Source organism: Musca autumnalis, unplaced genomic scaffold, assembly GCF_047663935.1.
Source record: "Musca autumnalis isolate F117 unplaced genomic scaffold, ASM4766393v1 scaffold_1, whole genome shotgun sequence".
In the NCBI taxonomy this organism is placed as follows: domain Eukaryota; kingdom Metazoa; phylum Arthropoda; class Insecta; order Diptera; family Muscidae; genus Musca; species Musca autumnalis.
In genome coordinates this window covers 154,365,577-154,387,817 of record NW_027411644.1, presented here as the reverse complement: position 1 = coordinate 154,387,817, position 22,241 = coordinate 154,365,577, and the positions used below count along the sequence as shown (strand labels likewise).

At 35.3% G+C, this 22,241-nt stretch overlaps 2 protein-coding genes across 3 annotated transcripts in view; one reads left to right on the top strand and one right to left on the bottom strand.

The window, feature by feature from the left end:
* The window catches only part of RYa-R (RYamide receptor), a 688,795-nt gene that overhangs the window by 542,617 nt on the left and 123,937 nt on the right, over positions 1-22,241 (bottom strand). The gene's annotated exons all lie outside the window — the stretch shown is intronic.
* On the top strand, positions 12,090-13,515 carry LOC141390898 (phospholipase A1-like). The gene is made up of 2 exons (XM_073963832.1): positions 12,090-12,205; positions 12,270-13,515. Exons 1-2 carry the CDS (start codon positions 12,166-12,168, stop codon positions 13,253-13,255), a joined length of 1,026 nt encoding a protein of 341 aa, XP_073819933.1. The 5' UTR covers positions 12,090-12,165; the 3' UTR covers positions 13,256-13,515.

Sequence of the window (22,241 nt, the reverse complement as noted above, 5' to 3'; positions counted from 1 at the left end):
TTTGGAAGGTCTAATGTATATACTTTGTGGCAGTCATGGTACAATAATACAGGTAGCATTATCAAGCCAGCTGATGGTAACATAATGTGTCAATTGCATTGAATTGATGTCAAATTTTGACATCTTATGTTACCAACAATTGCCGATGCGGCTACCTGTGTATTTGTACCATGGTGGCAGTATTAAAATAGCTTTACGTAAGGCTACACAACATTATTAACCTTTAAAATTTGTTTACAATTACGCATTACTGTGAATTGTATGTGGCTTAATTCACAATAATGCATTTTGACAACTAGAACGGTAATCAGCTGTTTTTGGCGAGGTACGTGTATTATTGTGCCATGGTTATACCTATGTCCGTTTTATATATTGTTACGAAAGTAACTGGCGAATTTCAGTTAATTTAGATGAATTTTCGTTAATTTAGAAATTTTAAATTTTTATTAAGCATTTACTTTATTTAATTAATTTTTCAACAACAACTACTGTATAGAATTGTACTAACTATTTTCATGTTTATTTTTTATTGTTCCTCTCTCCCTCATATTTATTTTGATCATTCGGTTTTAGTCTAATACTCTTTCTAACGTGTGAGGTCATTCATTGCCAATACTTCAGGGATGCACAAAGAGAAACTGTCACATTTTCTCTTAAATATTTCACACTGCATTTTTGTTTGCTTTTCTTAACTTTTTTATGTTTTAAAACTTTAATTGTATTCTAAAATAGTAAGTCCCAATTTACATTAGGCGAGTTTACTTGCGGCAAGTCCCAGTTTGTTGAAGAGACACGTAAGGGGAATGGAAATGGAAAAAAACGCAATTTAAAACCGTCCGTGAAGTAAAGACTAATGCTGTATGCCCAGTTAGTTAACGATCATAAAGTATTATGGAATCGTAATCTAAACGAACCATCGTTTTATTTGGTACGAATCGTATCGGAGAATAAAACAACGTCTACATGGATATAAGCTAAACCTAATTCCATAACGATATGTGTGTTCGTTTACTCAAAATGTGTACAAATTGTTACTGGATGTTGTTCGTTTACTCTACAGTACAATGCAAAATACCTTAGTCGGTTGCAAGAAGTTACTGGACTTGCACAAATTTGTACAAATTATTGAGTAAACGAACACATCTAATATGATTGATTGAAATGAAAATAAAGAGCCATCCTCAAAGTTGCAATAGTTATGTTCCATTACTTAACTGAGGTCACTATTTTTACCATTTTTAACCTGCAAAGCGTTCCTTAACCCCAAAAAGTGGTAAAACTGGAAGCAATTTTTAAGAGAGTGAGAGAGATCAAAAATGCCTTTCTCTTCTACCACAGGCTACCAGACAAATTTCTTCAGGTAAAAAATGGTAGAACTGATTTTTCGGCATTTGTTTGACGATTATTTGACAATGAAGAAAAAAATTAACAAAAACAGAAGAAAAAGGGGAACGCCTACAAAATAAAATAAAAAACGGTGAAATAAAAGAAAAAAAATTTAATTTGTATGTTTCTTTTTGACATTGCCACCATTTTTCGTTCCTTTACTTTTCTGGTAAAACTGTTCATGAGAGAGCAATTTTGAGCAATTTTGACAGTTTGCTCTTTTACCACTTTTACCATTAAAAAAGTAAAGGAACAAAGCTAATATGTCATCAATGATAACAACCCAATAAATGATATATTTCGAAACAAAAATACTTAATACTTCATGTGTTTTCGTTTCGAAGAGATTAATCTGGTAATTCTTGTCATTTCACCCGCACACAAACAGATGATTGAACGAATAGGGTAAAATAGCGCCAAAAAAGGATAGCAACATCTGTTGTCAGTTTTGCAACTTTAATTTTAATTGAAGAGCAATGAGCCATTATAAAAATTGATGTGACAAAAATTGATTATCCTTTAAAAGGATAATAAAAATGGTATAAATACAGAAATTCGAAGAATTTAGTTGTTAAAACTTTCAGTATACACAGGCAGATACGTCAGACGAAGAAACAACTGCAGTTGGTGAATTTTTGTTAGCGACATATGATTTATAAATAAAACGGTGTGTGTAGTGTATCCACTATATGAAAAAGGTGTGATAGGGAATATTTCATTTCAATTTTCCACTTTATGTTTTAGAAATATTTTCAATCACATATCGTTTATTTTTTTGTTTGTAAATATTATGAACATTTTCTAAATAAGTTTTAGTCAGCCAGAAATATTTGTTAATGTAATTCGGAGTATTAAAGCACGATATCAAAAGTTAGTAAAGATACATAATTCGTGTTTGCGGTTGGCTCGTTTCGAAAGTCAGGTGAGTGCAATTTTGAAACTAATTGATAAGATGTCAATTAGAAATTCCAATCAATCTGGTGATATTTCTAGAAGTCAGTGCCAGCATCATTTTAAGATTGGGAGTAAGGCAACTAAGTGTGGTGCACCATGTACATTAGAGTGACCTACCCCCTAATTTTATCCATTTCATCCAAAAACCTTATACATATATGAAAATTTATGACGATCGGTTAACGTTAACCCGTGCCAACCTAGCGATCTTTGTTTCCATAGTAATTTGTAGGCGGCCAAAGGCGCATTTTCACCAAAATTGTGTGAATGACACAATTATGGCCAGATTGAAGAAAAAAAATTTACCAGTTCTTTTTTGTGGCTACAAAAACAACTTCTACAAAAAAATTTTAAAATCGGATCGGAGTTTGAAATTGGGCTATATCAAAACGTGGACCGATATAGGCCTATATTGATTTCAAGGGGTCTCTGACGAATATTTCGGAACGACAAAGATCCTCCATATTATGGGGGAGGGTATAATAATCAGCCGTCCTTATGGATACCAACGCGGATATGTCTGTGATACCCGTTGAAATTTTGTTTGTGTTGAAATCCTAATCACGATATTGCACACTGGTCCCACTTGTATGGAAAGGAGTGACAAAAATAGTTCTAATCGAGCTACTGCCTCGAAATTTTAAACATAGTTGTATAACGAGCCCAAAAGAGAGAGAAAATCTTAATATATGTAGGTCCACATTTGGATGTAGCCCCCCATATAAAGGTACCGCAAACAAATTTCCAATCGATTTGGCTGTAATTTTGCATTTTGTGTTCTGAGGGAACAACATACCTTCTTGGAACAAATGTTCATTATAATTCCAAGTTTAGATATAGGTCCCATATAGATGTGCCTCCCGATATTCGGTATTTTGACGATTTTAGCCAGATTTTCTAACCTAGTTGGCAGTAATTTTGCATTTTGACTTCGGGGGGAACACCATACCTCCGTGCAAAAAATATTCAATATATGTCCAAGTTTAGGTATAGCTCCCATATAAATGTACCTCCCGATATTCGGCATTTTTATGATTTTAGCCAAATTTTCCAACCGATTTGGCTGTAATTTTGCATTTTGAGTTCTGAGGGAACAACATACCTCCTTGTTCAATATAGTTCCACGTTTAGGTATAGCTCCCATTTAAACGTACCTCCCGATTTTCGGACGTACAGGACGATTTCGGACGATTTTACAGGCGTGGTATAACGGGAAATAACTTACAGGGTGGCAGAAGGGGGCAGCTGGATATTTTTATCGTAAGCTAGAGACTCTACCCTTTATTTTAACAAAAATATGGACTTGCACTTACGGGGCCAACATTAGTAAAACTCAACATAAATTTATAGTAATGATATTAAAAACAGCACAATAAGTCATTTAAAAAGAATTTATTTTTAAGGATGTTAGAAAGCGAGATATGAATTTGTTTTTTTTTTCGTAAGAATATTGTCAACGCCATCAACTATAAGTTTCATTTTGGAAATTGTACTGCAACCTCTTAAATTTTTTATAATTTCACTCATAAGCTACGAATACTTTGCGGATCTATTTTTCGTTTTTAAAGCACCACATACAAATCTCAACTTCTTCGACTTAACTTGACATATTATCGCTGTAAATTGGCAAAATTTAATACTGGATATCAAAACTTTAATGTGTTTAGAGAATATTTATTTCAATCGCAATTAAATTTATCGCCATAATTTTTTATTTTAGTCCACAGGCGGAACCACAGTATATTGGTTTAAAATTTGGTTCAGTGTAACTTCTCCTATAGCCAAAACCTTAACCCAATTCTCTAAGCTTGATACTATATGTGTATCTGAGAAGTTTCTCAACATTCATGTCCTTTAAACAAGTACATGTTTTCATAAAAGTAATGTTAATCCAATGAAAGATTATGCCCATGGGCTTAAGGATATATACACTTTGATACGATCTGAAATGTGTCTCATCGAACTAGAGGTTTTGAGACCACAAGTATTATGCCATTTAGATATGACATCATTAGCCGGATTTAGCCCATTACCAGGTTTTATTTGCTAAATCCGGCCAAAATCTACCAGATTTCCCATACAAAAATACATCCTCGTATTGAGTGGATTTGTTTTAAAACCGGCATAAATCCTCGTATACAACTCAGTTTTTTGCAACATGTTGCTAGAAAATACAAAAAGTTGCGAGCTGGCACAAGAAACAAGGTAGATGCATCGGTGAATTGCTAGAGCAAAAATAATTTAAAATGTCAAAATTTGTAAACAAGCCGAAAAAACTAAATTTGCTTTGATATACAAAGTTGATTTTAATCTACCAAGACTAATATTTACGATGTCTAAACGATAAAATAATTCTTTATATGCGCATTAGTTAGTATTAGTAGCATAATGTGCTAACATATTCAATATTAAACCATAAATTTGTAATGTGCCGTATGTTTTTTGAGACGAATTCAATTTACAACAATTTCTTTTGATGTTTCAAATTCGATCAGATGGGCTAATGCATTTACCTTGGTAATTGTGCTATGAACAAAAATCAGCTGACTGCCATTTAACAGCGTGTTTTTGTAAAAATGCTTGCCTGTCACACGAACCGTTCGTACTAAAACGTATACGTTCAAAATTTGGTTCTTGTAAAATTTTACGAACCATTCGTTTTTATCTAAAAGCTTTCGTCTATTTCATACAGTGGTGTGAAAAATAATAAGGACAGTGACATTCACAACTTTTGTTCGCTCCTAAAATGTGTAAAATGGAAGAATTTGCGGTGGAAATTTGTTTTTGAAAATGTACATGTATTGCAATAAGAAATCCCGTTACGATTTTGTTTTCTTTTTGTTTAGTTTTTATACAAAACAAATATTTTTTGTAAAATCCGTGATTTCTGCTGTGAAAAATAATAAGGACAGTTTTTCGTTTTCGTAAAAATAAATTGATATTATTTTTTTGTGATTCTTTCCTGTAAGTAAAAGTTTAAAATGAATTAATTTCTATTCATTAAATGTTAAATCTACCGGTATTTTTTTAGTTTTTCCTTGCAAATATAGGTAAAAATACGCATTGTTACCACGCTACTCGAGAAATCATTAAATGTTTACATAAAGAAGGAAATTCATACAGAAAAAGCTTAGAATCTTTAAAAACAATGGTGGAGGATGCAGCTAAGTGAACTTCAAAGGTAAAAGTCGTAGCAGAAATCCAAAAAGTGCACCTGTAATAATAAATGCGTTATTCGATGATTAAAAAAGATCCTTTTACCACATCTTTACAAAGAAAAAACTACTTAAATATTAATTTTGACGCATCAACAAGTCCTAAAACACTCTGTGGTGGCCACATTAAAGCTCACAGTGTCAGAAAAGTATCATTTTAATCGAAAAATTATACACTTCCCACGTAGTGGTGTAGGGTATAAAAATATTCAGCAAATAATACAGGTTGCTAGAAATCACATCGCTTGGTCTAAGAAAATTGCGTACCATTCTTTGATCTGATGAAACCAAATATATTTTTTTTGTTTCGATAGAGGAGTTTATCATGGTTGAAGACCTAAAAATCAATAATATAACCCAAAATATACTCTGAAGGCGGCTAAATATGGCAGAGGTAACAGCAAGGTGTGGGGCTCATTTTCTTACTATGCTGTGGGGTCTCTATACAATATTCAATGTGTTTTTGAAATCACCAGATTAGATTGAAATTTTGAAAACTATAATTCTTCCGTATGCTGAAGGGGGTGTGCCTCTCAAATGAGTCTTCAGCAAGGTTAATGACCCAAAAATGGCGGCAAAATGAAAAAAGGTGTTCCAGGATAATTAAGTTAAGTTGTTAGAATGGCCCATACAATTCCTTGATTTGAACCCGATTGAAAACTGTTGTGGTATGAAGTTAAAAAATCAAGCAGGGGAAAGTGTCCATCAAATTATGGCGACCTTTGGCAACTTATACAGGTTGCGTAGGACGCGATACCAGTAGAGAAGTGCCAAAATTTGGTCGACTCGATGCCCAGACGATGCGCTTCCGTTTTAGAAAACAAAGGATCGTCTACAAAGTATTAATGACACTGAAACACTTTATCTACCATTATTTAGTAAAAACCTGCATTAATTTCTTTTTTCTTTCATTCAAGTTTGGTCCTTATTAAAAGATGTCATGAAGTGTCCTTATTATTTTTCACACACCAAACTACGACAATTCGCATAAAATATAAAAGATAAATAAAATATGGTTACAAGCAACCAAAATGTTTTTATAATACTTTTCTCAACATTTTAAGAAAACAATAAATTTTATAAACTAATGTAATTTTCACTTTTTTAGTCAGTTTCCAATGTAATCTTGGTTATGGATTGAAGTGTCCTTATTATTTTTCACACCACTGTAAAAGCTTTTATATTTCAGGGTTTCCATGATACTTATTTTGTGAATTTTGCATATGGATCTGCACGTAAAATATGTTACTTGATGGCAACCCCGATAAACAGATGACAAACAAACATAACAAACACAAACATTGTTCCACAACATCCCATACGGGACAAGGGAGACTTCTCTCATATCAATGAGTGCACCCCGATTCATATTTAGCTCAATGATATGCACTGTTGGGCAGAAATGCTCGGCCTCATACACAAAAGTGTAAAAAATACATGAGTCTCTCGCAATTTGCCCAACATTGATGATATGGGACCTACTGTTTATCGCCGAGTCCGAACGGCGTGTCTTAAGACACCACTTGTGGAGAAGTTTTTCAAGGCTGAAATACTCAGGAAATGTCGCCAGCATTACTAAGGAAAAAATGTAATCAAATTTGTTCAAAAATAATTGTGATAATATGAAGAAACGGATGCACATATGCGCGTATGCTTCTATAGAAATAAATAAAATTGCATTCCCTTCCAGTTTTCGTGTGTTTTGTGCCATTTATTACTCAAATTATTTAATTTTCATTCAAAACGATGGGTCTTTTCCATTCGTTTATTTTTGACGTATTAGTTCGTCTGATTTTGTTACGAAAACCAAAAAAAATTTCATTTGTTTGTCACACGAATACAAACGTCAATCGCTATGAAAACCAAATTGAGTCTTCGTTCATGAAATCGACGAACGAATGGGCAAAAACTTTTTACAAAAACACGCTGTAAATCCCCCAAAGGTATATCTAAATGGAATGAGATTTGTACTGGATTTATTAAATCTAGTTGAGGATTTACGGCTAGTCTAAATGAGCTATATGTTTGTATGAAATCTGTTTCGTATAAAAAAGTTTTGCTAAAATAGTAAGCATGATCACTATCAAAAGAACTGACTGACTCTGCCGGCACCATTACAAATAATTGATGAGCATGATAACTTATGAACAGAGTTTTTGATTAGTCCGAAACTTTGCACATCGTACAATTATTTCCAAACGTGCATTATGTTCCAAGAAGATCTATGTCAGAATACACATTCAGGTACATCCCTCACAAAAGTTCAAAATTTTCGATTGAGCACAGTTTAAAGGCTGTTTTGAAAATTTTACCGTACCTTCGGTGTGGTCCTGTTTACAGCGCAATAAAGTGTGTTCGAGGGAAAGTTCATGCTACCTGACATAAAGTTCCAAAAGCTCTAAAAATTCTACGATAATCAACTTAAATGGTTGGTGTGCACGATAACTGCCAAAGGAGTAACCAATATCTTCCCATTGTAATATTTCTCTTAAACGTACATCAAGTTCCATGAAGGTCTATATTGTATAACACCTTTGGGTACCTCACTGACAAAAGTGCAAAAATTTGTTTAAGTGTATTTTATGGGCTGTTCGAGAATTGTTTTGAAATTTTCATTTAAGGTAGTCCAAATATGCAACGGTATATTTTTAGACTAGCCATAAATCGTCAACTGGATTTAATAAATCCAGTACAAATCTCATTGCATTGAGATATACCTTTGGAGGATTTAGGTCAAAAGAAGTTGTTGTAACTTAATTTCGTCTCAAAAAACTTACGGCAAATTACAACATTTATTGTTTAATATTGACAATACTAGCACATTGTGCTACTAATGCTATCTTATGAGCAAATAATCAATTATTGTGTGTTTTCACATCGTAAATATTAGTTTTGTTTGATTAAAATCAACTTTGTATATCAAAACAAATTTAATTTTTTCGCCTTGTTTACAAATTTTGAAATTTTAAATTATTTTTATACCATCAGCATTTATGCTAAAGAGGGTATATACACTTTCATACGGGCAAAATGTGCTTCATCGAAATAATGGTTTTAGACCCCAAGTATGTTTGGACGAAATCCGTTTCAGACAATTTGGAGTCGATTAAGCAATGTCCGTCCGTCTGTCTGGCTGGTGCGCACGATAACTCTCGAACGGAAGAACCGATTTGGTCCAAAATTTCGTAACATGTAGTTTAAGTTCGAAGATGGGTTATATCGGTCCACTCCTTCCGGTACCTCCACCACAAAAGTTCGGAAATGTTCGGAAAATTTGTGCTCACTATAACCCTTGAAGGGGATAACTGATTTGGTCCATACTTTGCACATCGTGAAATTTCTATCAGACTTGGATGAGGTTCTAGTTGTACTCAATCGGTCCACTCCGTTGGGTACCTCGCACCAAAGTTCACTTTAGGACCTGTTCTCGAACCTCTTTGATTTTTGGGTTAGCAACTTGTATTCACTGCCCCGCTTACGACGGTAAATGTCTCATTAGGGGCAAGTCCATACTTCAGGAGAAAATAGACTGAAAAATGCAAAAAACCCTTACGACACCGTGTGTAGTAGTTGGAGCGCAAAATAACTCTCAAACGGATCAACCGATTTGGTCCAAAATTTGGCCTTCGTAATATTTTGTCCAAACATAGTTTAAGTTCGAACATAAGCCATACTGGTCCATTCCTTCAGGTACCTCCCCCACAAAAGATCAAAAATGTTCGGAAAAATTGTTCGCACCATAACTCTAGAAAGGAGTGACCGATTTAGTCCATACTTTACACATCCTAATATATCTACCAGATATAGATCAGGTTCGAATATGGACTATATTTGTCCACTCCTTCGGGTACCTATCACACCAAATTACGGATAAGTTCATTTTGAGACCTGCTCTCGAATCACTTTGATTTATTTAACCTACTTGCATTCGCTGCCTCAATTACGAAGGTGAAAGTTTTTTCAGGGGCAAGTCCATACTTCTTGAGAAAACAGTCCGAAATGTGTAAAAAACCTCCTATGGCACCATATGTAGTGGCTGGGGAGCACGATAACTCTCGAACTAACCGATTTGGTGCAAAAGTTGGCCTTCCTCATATTTTGTCATACTTTCAGTTCGAAGATAGGCAATACCGGTCCACAACTTCCGGTACTTCCCCCGAATATTTAAAACATGTCACTTAAATGGTATGCACGATATCTCTTAGCAAATTGGGTCCAAACTTTCGATCTCTTAATATTTTGTCTAAATTTTGTGTGACTTGTAAAATAAAGGTACCTCCCCCACAAAACTTCAACATTTGTGACTAAGTGCAGTTTAAGGTCTGTTTGAAGATCCATTGGAAATGTATACCGATGCTGTTCGTTGTTGTCCTGCTTACAGTGGTATTATGTTTTTCGTGGACAAGTCCATGCTTCGCGGCATACTGGTCCATAAGTTATCGAAACGAAATGACTCCCAAAATAATATCCACTTCCATAATGGACAATGTCGGTCAATTCCTTTGAGTACCTCCTCTGCAACACTTTTGATCTTTAATCCTAATCCACATTTTCGTCGACAAGATCAAATGTCCAAAGGCCACAAAATAATGAAAAGACCATAAATACATTCGATCTGACCGTAGATGAAAGTTTCAATTCACAAAGCCTGAGGGTATAATTCTGTCGGCAAAGCCGACTGATACTTTTTTACTTGTTGTTGTAGCAATTCACCGATGTATCTACCTTGTTTCTTGTGCCGCTTGCAACTTTTTGTATTTTCCAGCAACATGTTGCAAAAAGCAGAGTTGTATTTATGCCGGATTTAAAACAAATCCACTTAATACGAGAATTTATTTTTTATGGGAAATCTGGTAGATTATCGCCGGATTTAGCAAATAAATCCTGATAATAGTTATGAGGTCATATCTAAATTGCCTATTATGCATAATGACTCATAACCCACAAGATTACTACAGTCAAAGACAAAAATATAACAAGATAGAACATTTTTTTGCAACCATTCTTCATTGAATGGCTTTTGAATTTATCATAATGCAATTTTACAATATGGTTAAATAACATTATTTCCTTTAATTCGTTTTGTACGTATTTAACCGAATTTAACGATCCAATTGACATGGAATTCTTCTGGGATAGATTGTTGAATTCATAAATTTCGTTTCTGATACTATTACATGAAATGTTCCTAATAGATTGCGATTTACATTACATGCAACCTGTATTGTTTCTGTTAAGGGTAATGTTTCCATACATTGTTTCCTAAACATTTTTTGTTGCATGCGTTTGTATAGTCTTATTTATTTTATGTCTACAGTGAACAACTAACAAGGTTGTTTGGGACGCTAACTATTAAAATTAATGATCCAAAAATGAGACCAGTTCCTAGATGGACTATGACGATTGTGTTTGAAATAGCGTGTAGTCACTGTAATCATAACTACAACATTATATATGTTTCTAGGGAAAGAAATTTTTTCTGAGTACATTTAGGGCCACTCCTACATATGTACATTCGTTACTCGCGTTAAAGGTTTTAGTAAACATTGTTACAATGCCATAATTTCATTGTGTGTAGACTTTTTTGCACACTGTTTTTGATACACACTCTATATTATTATACCAGTAGTCACTACTGAGTAGTGCGATTCTCTATCACATTTCTTGAGTTACCGACAAAAATCGGTAAAATTAAAATGCTTACAAATTCGGTAATTAACGACATTTTTCGGTAAGTTAGCGACCAAGAGAATGTAGTCGTAAAGTTCTACCGATAGCAACAGTGTTGTCAACTTTTATTTGAACTTTTCATTCATAATTTTGCGTTTTACTTTTACCGACATTTGTCGGTAACTCAAAAAACGAGTTAGAGAATCGCACTACTGATACTTTTTTACATGTTGTTTTATAAAACGATTCGTTAGTCAGACGTTCGTTAATGAGTAGTTCGACTGCAGCTGTCGGTAAATCCGACTGATTGTTTTTTTATTTGTTTTCTTTATTAAACGGTATTTAAGCTTCAACGCTATGATTAGTCATAAAGACATACTGTAAATGGCCATTTGTTGTCAATAATCCCTATATGGACAAGTAGAGATAAGTTCCCGCGGCTAATCACCTGATTTAAACTTGAAATGAAAAAAGTAATCAACAATCGGTTAATACTGAATAGATAAGGTTTGTTTAACAAAAATTACATGGTGTTGTACAAATAGCTACTCTATGAAGACGAAAAACCCAACAGAGAACAATTTGGTCAAAAAGATTTCTTTATCTCAACAAAAATTGGTGTATTATTTGGAGTGGGCAATCAGACCAATAATAATATAATTAATTTAGTTTGGGCTAACATTGTTCCCATATCATTGAGAATGAAAAATCAAAGACATTTATGACCAATTTAAACTTATTGGGGAATATTTTACACGGATTGCAGTTACAACCAGTGCTTGAACGATAAGAAATTCGCACACAATGAATTGACTGACAATAATGGCCGTGTTGGTGGGATAGATAATAAATAGCCTTGCATACCCCTTTTCTATTTTTGCCAATATTGTATAAAAGCGGACGCATTTTTAAAAATCGATTTTATTCGTTTTGTTTAACCATGAAATACTTTGTACTTTTTACTCTGTGCGTAGCCTGCGGTAAGAATATTTGCTAGAAAAGTTTTACTATTGGCTATTAACACATTATTTTACTTCATTGTAGCCACCGCCTCCGTTATTCCTGAGGAAGAACGAGTCAACGGTGAAAACGGTTGGTATGTTCCCCAGGCTGATGGTTCCTTCGAATGGGTTGATCTTGATGAAGCCGAAGAATATTTGAGTGCTGCTGAAAAACTGGAAGGCCGCTTGTCCACCAACCCAGTCACCTTCTTGCTGTACACCAAGTCCAATCCCAACGCTGGTGTTGAAATCACTGCCTCCACAAAGTCCATCAACGCTTCTCCCTTCAATGCCAACAACCCCACCAGAATCACCATCCACGGCTGGAGTTCAAGTAAAGATGACTATGTCAACTATGGTATCCGCGGTGCTTTCTTGGGTAAGGGTGACTACAACATGATCACTGTTGACTGGGGACGAGCTCGCTCTATCGATTATGCTTCCTCGGTTTTGGCTGTTCCCGGTGTTGGTCAAAAGATTGCCAAGTTGGTAGATTTCTTGGTTAACAACTACGGTTTGAAATTGTCCGACTTGGAAATTATTGGCCACAGTTTGGGTGCCCATGTTGCTGGTTTCACTGGTAAGAACATTGCAACTGGCCAAGCTCACACCATCATCGGTTTGGATCCTGCCCTTCCATTGTACAGCTATGACAAACCGTCAAAGCGTTTGTCTAGCACGGATGCCGAATATGTTGAAACTATACAAACAAACGGCGGTTTGTTGGGTTTCTTGAAACCAATTGGTAAGGGTGCTTTCTACCCCAATGGCGGTAAATCTCAACCTGGTTGTGGTGTTGATCTTACTGGCAGCTGTGCCCATAGTCGTTCTATCATCTACTACGTTGAAGCTGTTGAAAAGGACAATTTCCCCACTGTGAAATGTGGCAATTATGAAGATGCTGTTGCTAAGAGTTGTGGCTCTACATATAGCTCCATTCGCATGGGTGCCGATACCAATGCTTACATGGTTGCTGGTGATTATTATGTTCCCATTAATAGTGCCTCTCCTTATGGCAAATTGGGTTAAATTAATATAGTACATACACTAAAAATTCGAAATAATTTAAACTTTAAATAAGACAGTAAAAAATTTAAAAAGGAATTTTATACTTTATTGGAGCTTTTTCTTCACCATTTATTACCTTAGTATAAACTATGTACATATGTATGTGTTGCATTAAATGTTTAATTATAAATGTAAGGTTTTTAAACCATCTCTTTATGTACAAATTTTAAATGTAACAAGATATAAATTTAATAAAATAAAAAAAAATATTTTAAAAGGAATAAGGTGTGAATGGTGATTTTTATCTATGGGTTTATCGCAAAGGTTAGCCACTGTAAGACATCGTAGGGGTTTTAAAGCTTTTGGGCCATTGTGTGCGGAAGCATGGATTTGCCAACGAAAAACGTTATATCACTGTAAACAGGACCACAGTAAAAATTTCAAAACTATCCTCGAACAGTGTATAGACTGCTCTTAAGCGAAAATTTCTAACTTTAGAGACGGTGGTACCCAAAGGTGTTGTCCGATATACATCTGCTCGGAACTTGATGTAATTTCCGGAATAACTTTTTCGACGTATAAAATTTAGGCTATTCAATTCGTAAGTGATTGAGATCATCAGTAACTTTAGTTGATGTCGGCTGGGTTTTTAGGCCAATATTTCAGGAGGGAGAGAACAAGCTTCTGAAAAAAAAAATTCAAAACGATCCGAGAAATGTCTCAGAACTGCACTTTTGTAAAATTTTGTGTGGGAGGTACAAAAACTAAAACTTAAACTCATAACATCAAAAGGCTACGCTAAAAACATTTTTAGTGGAAGACATACAGATTAAACGGATAAATATTCGTCATTGTAAGAACGCATTGCATTTGAGAAATAAAAGTTCGAGGTCAGGAAGCCACTCCCACAGACGATATGTCTGATGAGCTTCCTACTAACAGCAAAACTAGTCACATAAATTTGTGGTTGTGTGGGTTCGAATCGTCGGCTTTCCTTTTTCACTTACAATAACATTTTCAGTCATTAAGACAAACTCTAACGAGAAAATTAATAAAAAATTAAAATTAAAATGATCTTCGCCCTAACAAGCAAAATTTCAAAAAAAATTTAATCTTACCGGTTATACTCATTTTAATTTTACCAAAAAATGTAGTTTGGTGGGGGTTACGGGATTTTGAACTAAACGAGTCGAGACTCGAAATTTTCTGAAAAGGATTTCGTCTAAACATACTTGGGGTCTAAAACAATTATTTCAATGAGGCACATTTGCATCCTATAAAGTGTATATTAGGGTTATGACTTTTTTAAAACCTCGTATCCCTGTATCATATTTTGATGAGTTTTTAAATCAGATTAGATAAAATCATAATTATAAAATGATTCGATAAAAAAGCTTACGTACCAAGCCATCTGAAAGTTTTTCTATACGAGCCTTTTTGACAAACTTTTAAAGTCACTATAAGCAGATATATATGTAACTGAAAATAAGCTTTGGAACCACACGACATAAGTAAAATGACATACACTTTTGTTTCTCACTAAATTAATCGTCATATAATTACATATATAAAATTTTATATCATATATAATTTTACTTAATATATAATATCAATTAAAAGTCAATATTTAAATGGAATAAAAGTTATTATAGTCAATAATAGGCAAAAGGTCATTCCTTCGTGTAACAGGAAATAATTTCTTGAGAAATTGTATTTTTTTTTCATTTCATAGAATTTAAAAAAAAACATTTTTACAAAGTTGTTTGTGCGTTACCTTTTTTATATAGAATATAGAATAAACGTTTTATATTTTAGACATTTTAGACATTTCAAAAAATCATAACCCTAGGGTATATGCCTCGTTAGCTAAAAGCAAATCCTGATAATGAAAGAAGAAAATAAAACCTCACCTTTACAAAAATGGTTGGCGTAGGAGGTTAAACAACGGAGATATCGCAATATTCGCTAATCCAACCCAATTTGTATGCCCTACACCCCTATGTGGGGAGGGTATTATAAGTCGGTTTTGGCCAAAAAGTTTGTAACGCATCGAAATAATGGTCGTAGACCCATACTTACAGCTGATTCGATTTGGCTATGTGTGTCCGTCCATCCGTCTGTCCATCTAAACCTCGTAATCACGCTACAGGTCGCAATTTTGATCGGATCGTCACGAAATTTTGGGGGCTCATGGGGGTCCCACAGAGGAAGAAGAAAAAGTCAACATTTTATTTCAAATCGCATATTTTCGCATCTATAAGGTGTATATCAAAAGCAAAACCTCCTAATGAAAGTAGAAAATATCACCTTTACAACGATGTATAGTAGGTTGTCGTAGGTGGTCAAACAAACAATGACGAATATCATGGCTTTGGATGGGGAGCTTCCAAAATGAAAGCCTGACTATGAATGTAGAATATCCCATCTTAACAACGATGTAAAGTAGGTTGTCGTAGGTGGTCAAACAATAGAGATATCGCAATAGTCGGTAATGCATCCAATTTTCCGATTTTTTTTTGTAATCACGCAATTTTGATCGGATCGTCACGAATTTTTTGGGAGTTGATGCGGGTCCCTTAGAGGAAGAAGCCTATTAAGTTTGGTGATAGTCGGATAATATTCAGGAGTAGGAATAAGCAAAAAGCTTATGTGGAGAAAAGTCAACGTTTTTTTCTTATGCGAATATCTACGCTTCTGGTAGGAGTATTCCAAAAGGAAAGCCCGTCAATGGAAGAAGAAAAGTATGTTGGCGTAAGTGTGCAAACAACCGAGATATCGCAAAAGTCAGTAATATATCCAATTTTTACATTTTTTGTAATCACGCTACAGGTTGGAATTTTGATAGGATGGTCATGAAATTTTGGTTGCTTATGGGGGTCCCAGAGAGAAAGAACCATTTTATGTTTGGTGTTAGTCGGGTTATATTCCCTAAAAGAAATGTTTACCAGTGAAAAGCTTATGCACGGGGGTAGTGGTGTAGGGTATCACAATGTCGGCCCCGTCCCGACTATAGCCTTTGCTCACTTGTTTTTTCTGTTATGTTGATACACATGTCTATTAATCAGCCATGGTAATATCAGCCATTTTGGATTTTCAGTTTGTTTTTGTTTTGTGCTCTTCGATTTTTATGATTTCTTTGGGCAAAAACAACGTTGCACATCGCTTAGGAGTAGGGTGTCCAGAAAAACGGGGTTTCCAAACAAAACAGTTTCGTCCAGGAGAGAATGCCCAAGACCAAAAAAAGCACGTCAAGTTCGGTCAAATGTTAAGGTTTTGTTCGCTGCTTTCTTTAACTGCAATGGCGTGGTAAATCATGAATTCTTGCCATAAGGTCGCACTGTCAATAAGGAATACTACCTTGAAAGTATGCGCCGTTTGCGCGAAGAAATTCATCAGAATTGTGAAAACCCCAATAATGGATTTTGCAGCATGATAAGGCACTAACTCACACATCGATGTTTGTGCGTGAGGTTTTGACCAGAAACAAAACCGTTATAATATTTAGTACTTTAACTTAACCCAAGTCCCTTCTATATGTATGTATATCTTGTGTGGACGTTGTGGTTGAAACATCCCACATTAAAACATTTTTAAAGAAAAAGTTTCAATATGTCATCAATGTTAATAATTTCTTTTTTTAATAACATCGTATTCGTTAAAAGGGAATAAATGAAACAATTCGAAACAAAAATACCAAAAACTTGATATGTGTTTTTTCTAAGAGATTCATTTATCTGGTAATTCTTGTCATTTCAACTACATACAAGTAGATGATGGAACGAACAAAGAGGATAAAATAACACAAAAAAGGATTACAACATCTGTTGTCAGTTATGCGGGTTTACTTTTAATTGAAGGGCATAGAGACATGAAAACATTCATGTGACAAAAATGCAAGGATTACAAAAATTCGGTATTTATACCATTCCTAGATATATTATGCATAAATTGATAAAACTATCAGGATATGCGGGTAGAACATATGTCAGACGTTAGCCACAAATATCTTATTAGTTTATAAATAAAGTATAAGTGAGGTGACAGCAATAACCCGGCTGAAAAATAATAAGGCGGCAGAAGCCGATAGCTTACCAGGCGAAATGTTCACAACTGGAGGTGACACGCTGATAAGGTGTATGCATCAGCTAGTTAGCTCCATCTGGTATGAGAACGCGTACCCGGCAATGGGAACCTGAGCATCCTGTGTCCCGTTCAAAAGAAAGAAAATAAGACTATGCAAGCAGAGAAAAAATATTTTTCGCTTTTGTTGGAACAAGAATATTTGCTCTAAATATAGGGACATAATTCTACTCCCTATGGCTTATAAGATAGTATCAGGGATATTGTGCGAACGACTAACTGGCAAATTAATCAGATATTTACCCTAAAGTGGGTCTGGTAGTAAACGGCTGAAGCTGAAGATATCGACGCAAAATGGGTTCAAAGAACTCGGACCAACTGTGGAAATTGGTTCATATAATTTTGAGATTGTCAACATCGGCATATTTCATATTCGTACAGTGCGAATGATAACTCTAACTTTTCTATGTTCCTTGCCTAGCAAAATAATTTACCCTGGAAATTAGAGACCTTTTCCTAGCACATTTAGGCCCTCCGTTAATGTTATTGTGATTCTTTTTATACAGTCACAGGCTGAGGGTATATCTCTGTCGGAAAAGCTGACCGTTACTTTTTTACTTGTTATCCGTTAGCGTGGATATTAAGCATGATGAAATTATAAATTCAGATGATTGGTTTCAATCTGTCAAATTTTTGTCGTTGTTTATAAATTGTATGAAAACGTAAACAAACAATTTGACATATTAAAAGAATTTTCGGCGAAGATAGAGTTGTTGTTGTGCTACTTACGTGACCTGGTAAATAGATCTTGATATTAAGCACCCCCGGTTACACTTAACCGGATTAACCCAGTGGGTTTAGGTTTCAAAGGTCAATTCCATAGCACATACGTCAAATAAATCCTCATGGAGTGGGTTAACCCGGCAAAGAACTCTAATGTAACCGTATATTAATTTTTTGTTTGTGGTTGGGGAGCCACTAAATATTATTTAGTATTAATATGTGCGTATTTTTCATGTCACAATGCGTTTTTACGAATTAATATAACCCAGGTTTAGAAAGCTATGTAATATTTATAAATGGTCTGTTAGACCTTTTAATACAAAATGGATTAATAAAATAAATAAATAAAACCCCATTTGTTCTAACCTTTAAAAAATTGTATTGTATGTATGAACATTGCAAGAAGTTTTAGTTATGGTATATATTTTATCACGTCTTCAATCCCAATAATAATCAAAATTTCTCAGGTATAAAACTAGTGTTAGTGTTATGGGGAAGTTATCAAAAGTATAATTTTCCATATCTAAAAATAAGAATTTCGGCAAACTTTTATAATCTGCAAAACGTTTGAGATACATACATACATATGTATGGACATTAGGGTTATGATTTTTAACAGCCTCGTATCCCTGCAAGATATGTTGATGAGTTTTACCTAAGATTACATCAATTCTTAACTATCATTTTTAAATTTATCAGAAATTTGGACAATTTTTTGAAGTCACTGTGAACAGATATTTAGCTGAAAACAAGCTTTATTTCATATATCATAAAAATTAAAAGTGGTTTCTTCATGACTTTTTTCAACATTTATTTCATAGTATTTTTTACAAACATACAATTTGAAAGTGGTTTGTGTGGAACCTTTTTTAATACTTAAATGGAATGAACGTTATTTTAGGCATAAATACGTAAACGTTCATTCACTCTCGATACAGGAAATTATTTTTGGAAAAATAGGTCAACAAGGCATAACCCTAATGTACAATATAAATACATCATCATTCCATATGGATGATGAACGAACAAAACTTTGTAAAACTTTTTCTATACTCGTAGAATTGCATGCAGAAGCACAAACACCGCAAGTGGTATTATCATCCACATAATTAAACATATTAACCGAGATTTCATATTTAATTACATTTAATTCCTGTTTCCTTTTCCTTGCTCGGTTGCCGGTTCTTGTTTCATTTTCTTTGTTGGTTTCAAACAAAAATCTCATATAAGCCGTCATAAAATAAAAATAACATACCGTTGGTGATTTTAATTAGATTCTTTACCACAGTTATTTTACACACGAGAGGTTTGAAGTTTCAGACGGTTTGTTAATGTTCTGCACATCTGGTATTAATTTATGCACGCACATTATAGCGATTTGATGTATTCGAAGTTTTATTAATGCGGTGCATATCCTCAGTTCGTAACGTATGGAAAACTCATATTCGAACACCAATTAAAAAAAATTGGTAAAATCATTATGAATAGCAGATTTGGCACGAACAAATGTAGTACATATTTTATTGGATCGAGAATTTTTAAAAATAATTGAAATGAGAGGTACTATATTACGTTTTGGAGCTTGTCTATTTTTGGATAGGCCTAAGTTGTTGAAATATATAAAAATCACTGTAGTTGTAGTAATAAATGTTTGGATAAAATTAAAATTATAAAAAGTTTAAATATTCTGGGCGCACGCCCGGCTTGCACTCTAAAAGCCCAGGTTCGATTCCCAAGCCAGACAACATGAAATTTGCATCGGTGGCAAAATACCCCTCATTGTAATGTTGGCGAAATTTCCGGAGTATTTCAGCCGTGTAAAACTTCTCTACAAGTTGTGTCTTAAGGCACGCCGTTCAGTCTCAACGATGAGCAGTAGGCGCCATATCTTACTTACTTAACTGGCCCATTACAGAACATTTGTTCCATCGGCCGAACTAAGAAAAGACCTCCATTTCTTTCTGTTTGTTGCTTCGCTTTCTGAAATACCGCGCCTTTTCATCTCTTCATCCATCACTTCCTTGGCCTGCCAATTCTGCGTCCACCGCCAAGCGGCCTGTATTTATATGCATTTTTAGCGGGTTCATCATCGCTCAATCTTATGATATGGCCTAGCCAACGCAATCGTTGCATCTCGATACATTTAACTATATTGATGTCGTTGTATAGCAGATACAGCTCGTGGTTCGTGCGACATCGATATTCGCCGTCAACGCAGATTGACGAAGAATTTTTCTCTCAAACCCACCAAGCACTGCCATGTCTGCTTGCGCAAGTAGCCAGGCTTCGGAACCATACATCAGCACGGGTAGTATCAGTGTTTTGTAGAGCGTTATTTTTGTTTGACGATATGTGGCTTTGTTTTTAAACTGCTTACTTAAACCAAAGTAGTATCTGTTGTCCAATACAATTCTTCTTTTTATTTCACAACTGATGTCGTTTGTTGTGTTTACGGAGGTGCCGAGGTAGACGAAGTCTTTTACTACCTCAATATTATAGGAACCAACTTCCACAGTCGGTCCGAGCTCAATGGACGCATTGCGCGTCGATGCCATCAACTTGGTCTTCTCACCGTTTACCGCCAGACCCACTTTAGCAGATTCTCCTTCGACCTTCATAAAGGTATCAGTTACTTCTTTTACTGATCGTCCCATGATGTCTATGTCATCAGCATAAGCAAGTAACATGTGGCTATTGGTGTAGATTGTGCCACTTCTTTTGACGTTTGCCTCTCGTATAACCTTTTCCAGCAGGATGTTGAAGAGATCACACGAAAGGCAGTCTCCTTGCCTGAAACCTCTTTTGATAAAAAACTCTTCGGAGAGGTTCTTTCCTATTTTAACTGAGGATCTCGTATCAGTTAGTCATTTTACAAAGCCGAATGAGCATTGGATACCAAATTCAGACATGGCTTGGAATACCTTTGAACGCAGCGGGCTGTCGAAGGTTGCTTTATAATCGACAAAACGGTGGTTGGTGTCGATTTGCATCTCTTGGGTCTTCTCAAGGATTTACTGAAGGGTAAATATATGGTCAATGGTGGACTTGCCAGGTCTAAAGCCGCATTGGTATGGTCAAATTATCTCGTTGACCATAGGCTTTAGTCGTTCGCACAATATCCCTGACACGATCTTGTAGGCAATAGGGAGTAGACTTATGCCCATATAGTTAGAGCATACAGTCTTATCTCTTTTCTTGTGGACGGGGCATAGGATACTCAGGTTCCAATCGTCGGGTACTCGTTCTTCCTGCCAGATGGTACTAACTAGCTGAAGAATACACCTTATCAGCGTGTCGCCTCCGGTTTTGAACAGCTCGGCTAGTAAGCCATCGGCTCCTGCTGCCTTATTATTCTTTAGTCGATTTATTGCTGTCTTTACCTGATCTTGGCTGGGCGGTATACATTCAATACGATCTTCTGGGATTGGATCTGTGGTATCTTCGTCGTCTTCGCTACTATTGTATACCAACAGTTTTGAAAAATGTTCTTTCCATATCCTGAGCATACTATCTGTATCAGTTACCAAATTACCTTGCTGGTCTCTACAGAAGGATGTGCCTGTACCAAAGCCATCAGTTTGATGATTGAATCTTTGCAAGCATTTTCGGACTTTATTCTGGTTCCTGTACAGCTCGATTTTTTCACACTCCCGTCTTTCCATTTCCCTCTTTTTCCTGCGGAAAAGACGTTTCTCCTCTCTCCTTTTCTCCCGATACCTCTCTCGTGCGCTACGCGCTTGCTACTGATTGTAGAGTAGCCCTATATGCCGCATTTTCTCTTCGGTAGCAGCACAACACTCCTGATCATACCATGGATTCCTTGGTGGAGGTCTCTGGTATCCAAGCATGGTTTTTGCGGTTGTTTGCATGGAGTAGGCAATACTTTGCCATTGCGCTGATAAGTTATCGGGATGAGAAGTGCTTTGATTAAGCATTTGGGCTAGTTGAGTGGAATATGCTGTGGCTATCTGTTGTGATTGCAGCTTACCGATGTCTAACTTTCGTGTTGTGTCTGTTCATACTTTGTTTGCTTCGTTTAACCGGGTGCGTACCTTTGCTGCAACAAGTTACTGGTCCGAGTCTATGTTTGCTCCTCGGAACGAACGCACATCCAACACGCTCGATGAATGTCTTCCATCTATCA